At 36.1% G+C, this 10,823-nt stretch overlaps 2 protein-coding genes across 2 annotated transcripts in view; one reads left to right on the top strand and one right to left on the bottom strand.

Moving 5' to 3' along the window:
* Window positions 1-2,869: 2,869 nt before the first annotated feature.
* CBG08706 overlaps window positions 2,870-10,823 on the bottom strand; it is a gene marked incomplete at both ends in the record, with an annotated part of 9,213 nt that continues 1,259 nt past the window's right edge. Inside the window, 4 exons of the mRNA XM_002640550.1 lie at window positions 2,870-3,070; window positions 3,115-3,244; window positions 3,297-3,396; window positions 3,749-4,084. Of these exons, the coding sequence (XP_002640596.1) occupies window positions 2,870-3,070; window positions 3,115-3,244; window positions 3,297-3,396; window positions 3,749-4,084 (767 nt within the window). The remainder of the gene's footprint in view (window positions 3,071-3,114; window positions 3,245-3,296; window positions 3,397-3,748; window positions 4,085-10,823) is intronic.
* The window catches only part of Cbr-dlk-1, a gene marked incomplete at both ends in the record, with an annotated part of 12,858 nt that continues 12,699 nt past the window's right edge, over window positions 10,665-10,823 (top strand). Inside the window, one exon of the mRNA XM_002640551.1 lies at window positions 10,665-10,804. Within this exon, the coding sequence (XP_002640597.1) occupies window positions 10,665-10,804 (140 nt within the window). The remainder of the gene's footprint in view (window positions 10,805-10,823) is intronic.

Here is a 10,823-nt window from a genome sequence, read left to right on the forward strand (position 1 = left end):
AATTCTAAGGACGTTGCACATCCATTTGGTCACCTGGAAAAAATAATTTTAATTCTTAAACATGTTATAATGGTTGAAAAAATTTACCTATCCGAAGAAATGTTTGAGCCCAAAATAAATTCACACAAAGTTTTGTTCCGGGAACAAATTTATAGTACCATGAGACCATAGTGGAGCTTCTCAAAACGTGAGGATTACAAGACCATGATGATACCATATCTCAAAAATAAGTTGTTCCCGGAACAAAATCGTCAATCATCCGACCATGATATGCGACCATGATCGCCCAATTAGGCCTAGGCGGAGACTCCCTAAGCCTAAGCCTAAGCCTAAGCCTAAGCCTAAGCCTAAGCCTAAGCCTGAGGGTTAAGCCTAAGCCTGAGGGTTAAGCCTAAGCCTGAGGGTTAAGCCTAAGCCTGAGGGTTAAGCCTAAGCCTGAGGGTTAAGCCTAAGCCTGAGGGTTAAGCCTAAGCCTGAGGGTTAAGCCTAAGCCTGAGGGTTAAGCCTAAGCCTGAGGGTTAAGCCTAAGCCTGAGGGTTAAGCCTAAGCCTGAGGGTTAAGCCTAAGCCTGCAGTGTCGTTTTCTTACCCTTTGGGAAACTAAATCTGTCGGTGTGTCAAACAAAATAATCCGATATTTGTGCCTGTTTCCTCGTCATATTTTGAGATCAAAAACAGAGCAGCAACCCTAGAGATAAAAATTAACATTTTTTGAATGTTTCGAATGTTTGAATTTTTTGAATGTTCACCGAACTAACCTAAAAACTAACGTACGATAAACAAGAATACGAATGAAAACAAGATCAGTTAGAGAAAACAAAACAAAAATTAGAATTCCCTGAGGAAAATTGACTACAAAAATGTTGGAAGTATTAGAAATCGATATTAGTACTGGGAATTTAAAATTGTTGCTCTCCTTCTGATTACAGTTAACTTTTCATATTTAAACTGGTAATTTCATGGAAAGGTCGATCTTAACTTCTAATAAGAACTTTTGTTGGGAAACCAACGAAAGATAGAGGAACCGGAAAAAAAAATCTATTGAAAGTTCCGAAAATCATTTTTAAAACTTGTATTGTTTATGATTTCTTCGTTCAATCTTCCGTAGATCAAAAATAATACTAGACTTTTTTCTAATTAAATTTTCGGTAGATCAAAAATGTATTAGCAAGACCAGAGATCATAAGTTCAAGTTGTTCAGAGATCGAATATTTATTTTACAAGGTTAGTATAACGAACATCTTCGGTAGATCAAAAAGTGTATCAGCAAGTGTAGAGATGATAAGTTTAAGTTTTTTTGAGCTCGAAGCATTATTCTCTGAAATCTTGTAAGCTCAATCTTTGAACAAATAAATGAAATCAAATTTAACTTTTCATACTAGAACTGGCAGTTTCGGGGATAGGTCGATCTTAAAGGTGGGGAGACATGAAAAAAATAATGTTCTCGAAATTCCGTTCAAAGATGCCCCTCGAATTGAACTTGTGAAGGCGAGGATTGAGGGTGCGGCGCCGCTACCGACTGAGCCACGCGGGCAAAGAGAAAGCGGACGCCCGATTGCATACATAAAGGCGAGGACGACAGCTGTACGCAGAGTGACATTAAGCGTTGTACACCGTGACGGTAGAATGCATACTCTAGCTACAAAAAAACTACGAAAAATCTCCTGTCCCCCCACCTTTAACTTCTAATGAGAATTTTTGTTGGGAAACCAACGAAAGATAGAGGAACCGGAAAAAAATCTGTTGAAAGTTCGTTGAAAACTGTTAGAAATTGGATTCAGTAGCGAAAGTCAATAAAAAACTTGAACTGTTTATGATTTCTTTGTTCAATCTTCCGTAGATCAAAAATACTAGACTGTTTTCTAATTAAATTTTCGGAAGATCAAAAATATATTAGCAAGACAAGAGTACCTGTTGAAGAGATCATATCATCTAGTTATTTTCAAGGTGCAATAATTATTTACCAAAGTTCAGTATAACGCTTAGTAACTAGACAAGCTGAATCAATTTATAATGTTCAAAAAAAAATCCCTATTTCAAAAGGTGTTATTTTTAGATTCGTATTGTTGGTCAAAGTGTGTAGAAAACTGATAGTAAAATGTATGTAGCAATTTCTAATAAATTTAGGTTTGGAAGTTCTGGATAAAATGGATGAATCCGAATGTTTTTTTCTGGATAAAATTTGTTTTCTTGTGAATACAAAAACAAATCTCATCAAAATCGGTTAGCCTTCATTTGAATTCAAGCTTCTCTCAGTTCGATTCTACTACTAACTAAGAGTAGGTTATGGGCCATCAGGTAAAATATGAAGGGATTAAAGGGGAGTGTACTTCAAGCTTTGGTATGAATCAGACAAAATGAAGAGTGAAATGAAAACAAAAAAAAAGAGGCGTCGCAGAAATCCCTTCTCAAAATTTTTACTGCTGTTCAATTGCACAAAGTAATGACATAATTATGGTTATTGATTGAGGTGACGCACTAAACCGATCTCACCCTATGGGAAAGTGGGTCGGTAGGTGTTCATACAAAAAAGGAGACCTCGTCGGATTTATTTAACGTTACCTGCAGGCATCTCTGTCCCTTTTAAAACTATATTCAAAACAGAAGTCATACTTTTAATTGATTTACTATCAGCAAAAAAAGACTGAATATGACTCTAGAATAAGATCATTTTGAGGAGAAAACTTAAAACTCTAACAAAAATTCAAGAACACGAAAAAAAATTGTTTTGAAAAATTTTGGAATGATTCGAAATCGATCTAGCAAACGACGAGCTCTTCAGAATAAGTTCGGTTTAAGAAGGAAAGTTGAAAACCGAAAAAAAAGACAACAAGAAAAAATTGATGTAATTTTCAAAGTATATAGTATTCTTACAAATCTGTTTTTATTTCATTCACAATAATAAAAATTATTTCAAAAACACATATCATCATAATGAATAACTTCATAACATTAGAAATTCGTTGTTTCAGTTTCACAAACATATGGCAGTTTTTCATCGCAAGCCTTGCTGATCCACTCTCCCTTGTTGTCATAAAAGATGCAGCTTCCGTTGAACCAGTTTGGATTATCTGAAAAAGGTTGTCGATTTTCTTTCAAATTTTTCAAAAATAACCTGTTCCAAAATTGCTGTACACACCCAGAGTTTCATTGTTTTTGGCCCAGAAGCAATCACCGTTCTGATTTCCTTCACATTGCAAACCAATCCAGATCGGAAGATTTTCAATCGTTGCCAAAAGTCCAAGCTGATAATTTTCCGCTTTGTTTTCTATAGAAACTAAACTAGAACCATATAACGTTTCACAGTTGCGTTCCGCGTCGGAAAAAGTTCTGTTTTCTGTGAATAATTTCCAGCACTTATGATTTTGGATTAGTTGAAAGCCATACGCGCAGATGACTGAAATTTTTTGATAAATACAACTCGTTTTACAGATGATGTTTTTTATTGAATCAAATCGTTAAATGTAGATTTTGGCGAATTCTACACAATGATTTGACATCTGAACTTGTTAAAACAAAGCTGTATCGAGCAGGAGCTATTAAATAAGCAAAGCTTCACAGCAAAGGCCCAAATAGCTTTTCGCGTTTAATACTGTTTACTCGCGTTACCAAATCAGAAAAAAGATTTATAGGGGTTTTCAGCTCGGTAGAACACCGTTAAAAACCTATAGTGTTTTACCTAGTTTACTTTTTTTATATTAGGTTGAGTCTTTGAGATGTAATGATCAAGAAAAATTTAAAAAGCTCACCTGTTCGCGTAGTAGCTGTTTCAGTTTGAACTACCGATTTTCGTTTAGGAACTAATAAGACAATTAGAAAAATTAAAAGCAATAAAATAAAAAGTCCTAATCCACCAAGAACGAATCTCCAGTGTTTTCGCCAGTAAAACAATAATATATTCGAAAATTGTGTCCTGGGGTCCTTTGGTTCACGATTATGAATAATGTAGGCGTAGCCAGGGTCTTCGTGAGCTTGGTCCCAATCAGACAAATTTTTTGCAGATAATACAAACTCTAAGCTTTTCGATACGCCGGTTTCCTGCATTTTTGGACATTGTATATATTCGTAGTTCTTGATTTCTTGATCTGAATAAAACATAGAAGATAGTGAACTTTCCACAAAAGAACTCACTCATTTTAGAGATTTTGGAATATTGACTAGAAAAAAAGATAAGTGAAAAAAGTTCAGGGAAACTCTTATATGGAAGAATATTATGATGCGAGTGGAACTTTCGATAAAACGAAATAAGGCTTAAAACTTCGAAAATTGTTGTAATTCGACAAACATGGTTGGTTGATCGAATTTTAATGCAATAATTTTTAATAGGATCAGAAATTGGTGGTGGTTCGATAAGAATAAGTCTTGTAAAGAAATCAAATTACAGTCGTGCTCAATGCTAGACATATAACTTGGGTTTCAAACGTTTTCAAATTTTGAAATACTGAGGTTACAGAAATGAAAGTTGTTAGTGGTGTTGATCATTTTAGCAGAGGTAATTTTTAGGAAAACCTTCAATCAATGAGTATTGTGGCGACGAATACTGCAATGAGTCTCCACATTGGTAATTATTAACTTGTTGTAAAAGGAGGAAATACCTTATTGAGAAAATCAAAATTTCGAAAAATTTAACTTCAGTAAAAAAAGAATCAAAAGAGTGGGGTCGAACCATATAAGAGAAATTAATGGTAAATTTTGAGCAAACTTTGGACTGCAATTTCAGCACTTTAGAGGTTTCTTAAGCAGGTTTTGAACCCCGTTTTTATAGGTTGCTCAATTACACCTGTTTTTTATATCTGCAATAAAACTTGGAGAAAAAATCAAAGTTTGCTTCCAGCGCGACAGTGCCAGATCACCCGTCTTCTATTTTTTGTGGGGTGTCTAGAGGGGCACTTCAATTATAGGGGCCTTTCAATTAGAGGGGGCACTTGTATTTTTTGTGGGGTTCCTGAGAGCATAATTTTTATTAGAGAAGCGTCGTTTTTCAGTGAAAATTGTTTTTTCTACTTTTGTCAAATTTTGAAAACTGGCACCTGTAAAATTGCAAGCCGTCGCTTGTCTTGATCTGGACTAAAATCCGATTTCGTATCAATCAAAATTTATTTCTTTGAATTTAGTAGGCATTTCTGATCGAAATTCAGATTTCTTGGTAATAATATGATCGCTAGAATTTCAAGAATGTTTTAATATCAGGAAACCCAATTTTAATGGCGAAAATCGCCCGAACGATACAAAATCTAAAATATTACGATTTTGCTATGCCACCTTGTAGACAAAAAAGAGCGACGGCTTCCAGATTTTCAGGTTCCAGTTTTTTCTAATGGGACAATAGTTCAATCAAAACAACAGAAAAAAAACAGGAAATCAATAGGGCACTTCAATCAGAGGAAGTACTACAAATGAAGGGCCCTTCAATTATAGGAGCACTTCAATTTCAGGGGCCCTTCTAATACAGGTTCTACGGTATTTTTATGCACCCGCCCTACTCTCCAGACCTTTCAAACAAATGGTCGTTTGTATTTTGGCAACATCATTGACTAGTTGAACACACAAAATAACAAATTCAGATAGCTTTAAATACAACCAAAAAAGGGGAGGAGTTTGAAAAAAGAGACAATATGATGCGGGGGAGAGGAATGCCTTTAGAGAAAAAAATCATATTGAAAAGTGTGTGAGTCACCAGGGCAAAGAGTGCGACGATCCTAAGACTCAACACAGTTTGGGGGTTTTAAACGTCATCTTGATAGAAAATACTTCAATTGAAAGGATGACACAAAAAAGGAGTTGACCCACTTTTTCAATTGTAGCCCTCCTCGTTCTGGGCCGATGGAATCAATAAATTTCCAGAGAATTACCAGACAAGTATTGATGCTCATGGACATTACTTTGATTAATCTAGCCCTCTCTTCTCTGAGGAAAATTTGCAAAATAAGAAAGAAATGTTCTTATCAACCTAATAACGATGGTATACGGAGAGACATCAACAATTTTATTCAAGTTCGACCAAAACCCACCACCCTGCGGACAGATCTCGGTTATATCAATGGTATAGTAGGCAGTTATTCTTTGTCCGTTTTTCGCTCATTTCCCGTTGTCTGAAAGTGTCCGAGTGGTCTGTCCGTGCATAAACGCGCCATGGGCTTGCCAGCCAGCCGTTTGAAACACTGGTGGCGCGGCAAGCAGACTGGTTCTATAATGTGCTTTATTATAGCTCACTTTGAGAAGAATTATGTTGCGTGTGTTCCAGAAAATCAATTGACCACTATTTTGCTTTTTTGAGAGGTTAAATTTCGACTAGTCAAGTAAATATTGTTAGCAATTGATTGTCTAGCGACGCCAGATTAGTGTTAAATCAGAAAGCCAGTTGAGGTCTTGTTTAAAAACTAGAAGCAAGTAAATGAACATTTGACAGTGTTTTCATCAGCTTTCGAAATGCAAATTTCTTTGTAGAATACCTTTTTTGAAAATTATTGTTCCCCAAAAAACTAAAAAAAACAGTATAAAAGAGTTTCAAGCTCAAGCCTGAAGTGGATTTTCCAGTCTCTTTTAACAAGTATACATTTTTTCTTAACACTGATTTCGTAATCGTTTTTGTTTCTCAGACATCATTCTTTGGAGAACCGGTTGTTCGCGTCCCCACCTCGGTGTTTTTGATCCCTTCCATTGTTCGGATAACTGTTTTTGTGTCGAAGTGGGATATTATCTATCTTTTAGACGTCTACCAAAAAAGTAAAGAAAATAGGACTAACTGGAGAGAACCATGATGTCAAAAGCAAGTTGAAGACAATAGAAGACAAGACATCGAATTTACTCACAAACTTGCAAGAAAAACTTATCACACAAAAAATTATAAAGTAGAAAGCATTTGGGTGTTTAATGAAATTTTAAACATGTATTTGATTATTCACTAGTGGTCATTTTCACCACCCCTGTCTTCAATAAATATCCGCATACTATTTTTATTCAGGATTTTACAGTTTGCAAGTTCTCTTTTGCCTTCACTCCTCGACCCTGCCTGTTTGATTAGCTTTTCTCTCCAACCTCCTACGTCTCTATTGTTTGTTTCCACTCTGATAGGTTTGCATTGTACAACGGTAAATTTTCCACGGGAGGATGTGAACTGGGAAAAATGCCAATAAGAGGTTAGAGATGATAGTGTGCAACTTGGTTAAAGAGACGAAAACAGCGAAAGAGACAGCAAAAGAGAAAAAGACACGGATGAAGTCAGTGGGAAGCTGGGAGGGTGTAGTGCTTCCTCTTTTCTCTTTCTCTCTCTCTCTCTCTCTCTCTCTCTCTCTCTTTTCTTATCTCGTCATGTTTCTCCTCTTTTTCCGACGTTTTTCTCAAAGTTTCTCTGTCTATTCTTTTCTCTAACCATGAAGTCCTTGCCAGAAAGCTTTTCGAAGAAGCCTGCATGCCACATTTTCGTTGGCGGTCATTTTCTATTTTGGAAAAGAGATAGAGAGAGAGAGAGAGAGAGAGAGAGAGAGAGAGAAAACTACAAATCTGATTCCTTCGTTGATTCTATTGTGATAGAAAAATCAGTGGAAATAAATATTGTTTTTCATTAGAAAAACTGGTCATCGCGAATACATTTAAACGGCCAAAGCTTACTTTTATTGTTGACAAAAATTACTCCCGGCTGTACTACGCTCCTTTCTCTTTTATTACAATTAAACTTATTCAAACTTCCTGATAACCATCAAATTTCTTTCTTTTTCGCATGTTTTAAAAAAAATATATTACCTGCCCCATAGAAAATCACATATTGAATGGATGAGTAATTCAAACAGAGACATACACACAGACACACATAGGCACTCAAACTCACCACCCTCATACACACATACTCACACGGACCGATGCGTGTGTTCTTCTCTTTCTTTTTCATCTTCCTCTTCATATCTTTTTTTTTCTTCTTCGGTTCGCGTAGGTTTTTCTCCGACCAACAATCAGGTGATCGACTCACGTTGGAAACTGAAGCACGGAATCAGTTTGGTCCAACAACTAACTTTTTAACAAACCACACAGTTTCTCATTTCTGGAAATGTCTTAAGTTATCAATTTAAAAAATTATATTTTCAAAGCAGTTATGTATTCCTGCTCCATTATTCATAAATGACCATCGCTGTCATTCCTTGGGTTTCTGAAAATACTTCAACCTCAATAATTTAGAGTAGTTTTCTATTTTTATATCATGACGTAGACTCTTTTTTTCCGGAAACTATGATTACTCCTAATATTGAAAGACAGTAGTATCAATTTTTTCTCATTCCACAATTAATGGACAAACTATATACCGTATTTCCTCTAACAGAAGACCACTCAATCCGTCAACTTGAAGTTCAATTATCATTATTTCTGTGAGAGATATCAAAAGTTTCTCAACTGATAAGCCGTTTTTCAGATTATAATCAACATTTTTCCAAATGACGCATTTTTGATACTTTTCATAGGAATCGAGATAATTGAGCTCAAAATCGAAGGTTTGAGTGCTTCTATTAAAGGAAATACAGTATTTTTATATAATGTTGTTTTTCAGTTTTTCTATTCAACCTACATTTCTTTATTATCTATTTTTTCTTAGCCAAAACCACTGCAATTATGATCTCTCCTCTTCTTTTCTTCGCTTTCCTCCTATGGATTTCCTCTTTTTTGAAAGGGTTTTGAGCTCTCTCAAAGCTTTCTCAAAAGAGATATTTATGCCAAAAGAGCTCTTTTTGTTGGGAGGTTGGTGGCGCGGCGCGTAGCATGGCAACGGCACGCGCTTCAAAGCTCTGCCAAGAATACACAAGTCGGTTCCAAGGACGTAAGGCGCACCAAAATGTTCTTTTTTAAACTTTCTGAAAGCAGAAAAAACAAAATAACGACAGACCATTAAAACATAATTCGAGAAATCTCGCAACTCTTTTCTCCCTCTGTTCTAATGTTCCTCATCGCATCTACCGCCCAAGTCTTCTTTCACTAAACCACGTCATCATGTTTCTCCCCTTCTCTTTTGAATTGATTTGTCCTCGATTTCCTGTCCGCTGCGGCAGTGGTTGGTGACTACAACGTCGATTGAAAAAATATATAGACAGTGTCGATTCTTCGAAATTTATTTTATTCGTTTCATTTTCAGTTTGCTTATCCAAAATTAGGAAAACTGTAAATCTATAGTTTTATTGCTGGAGTCTCCTTAAATCATTTTTAATTGAAAATGTATTCCGTATATCAAGAAGTCTGTAATTTCAGATATGACATCTACCACAATATTAACCACTCTCGACTTGGTCACACCAACATCAGGTATGTTTTTGGATGCTTCGTGCATTTTCTCTGAGTCTCTTCACTTTTTCTTTTATTCTCTCTATCTTAAAGAAACGGAAGGAAGGCATAGGCAGAGGGGCAATCCGACGTCGCTCCAGCCACGTGGAAGTTTTTTGAGGTCGTTTCCTTCAATTCAGTCGTTTAGCGTATTACAAATAGATAGGCTAGTGAACTGTTCATCGTGTTAGAGACCAGTTCTATTATGATAAGAAAAGTAGAATATATGCCAGATGTTTATTTTGAAAAATCCAAAAAATAATGAATCTGTGAAAAAAAATTTAAACTATCGGAGTCCTCGTTTCTTTTTTCTGACATCTATTTCTCTTTTTTTCACAGAAAAAAGGCACATTCACCCATCTATTTTGGTGTGTGCGTGTGCTCCATTGACGTCATCACTGAAGAAGAATAAGAAAGCTAGAGAGAAAACGGGACCATGAGTCAGCGGGGACCCGTTGAGCTAGTCGGAGAATGGGTCAGAGTAGCTCATGCAAAAGCATACAGAACTGTTACGAAATATCCAGGATGTTAGAAACTTGCAATAAGTAAGATCTATGATCTTATATATGAAACATAAGTGTTTAAAAATCGAGAAGTAAGAGAAGAAGTAATACCTGGGAATATCGGAAAGTTTGGATATTCATAATATTTGAGAAATGAAATTTTATTGTTTCCCCTTTCCCACCCCAAGTTAGTTTAATGTAAATATTCCCACAAAACTTGCATTCTATCATTATCAGTCTTTCAACAGACCATGTGAGGGCGCTGACCACACCTCCAATCACTTTTTTTCTGTTAATCAATGACTCTGTCACTTTTTGTAAGGGGAAGGTTAGTAGTCTTATCACTAAACTATCGTCACTTTTCTTGATTTTCTCGATTTTTTCTCGAAATATTACTCACTTATTGGGCATTCAGAGGTTGAAGCTAGAAAACACCATTCTAATAGCCCACTTCGCCCTAGTCAGCAAATCTCGATCCTACACCTCGGGTCAATATATCACTGTCTAACCCCTTTTCGAAGTTTATGGCGCCATTACCAAGTGACTCATACTAATAGACGCTGGAGAGTATGATCTACGCTCTTCTTCTGATAAAAAATGTTTTTTTCAAGCAAAATTCTAAATTTTCAGAACAACCCGGACCGATGCAAGCAGAACCATCAAGTGCAGCAGACGCTAGTACTTCTGATTTTTCAACTGTCGTTTTGAGCTCAAATGGATCAGAACTAGTCACACAGAGTGCACCAAATACGCCTATACAACACCGAGAACTTGCAAATGCCGAATTCGGTAAGAACGAAGATTAGCATACTTCACAGTTTTTTTATTTCTTTTTTCAGCTAATCCGAACGCGAACAGCATGATGGCTGCAGCGGGAAATGCCTCTAAACCTAGCCTAAATAATTTTTACGCGGAAGGACTGGGTCATCTTCGGGAAGGACTTTTCTCTTGTTTTCGACCAGTTTTAGGATACTTCGGAGGAAAACCTACACAAGAAATGTAACTGAATCATTTTGAA

Source organism: Caenorhabditis briggsae, assembly GCF_000004555.2.
Source record: "Caenorhabditis briggsae complete genome, chrI, whole genome shotgun sequence".
NCBI lineage: Eukaryota > Metazoa > Nematoda > Chromadorea > Rhabditida > Rhabditidae > Caenorhabditis > Caenorhabditis briggsae.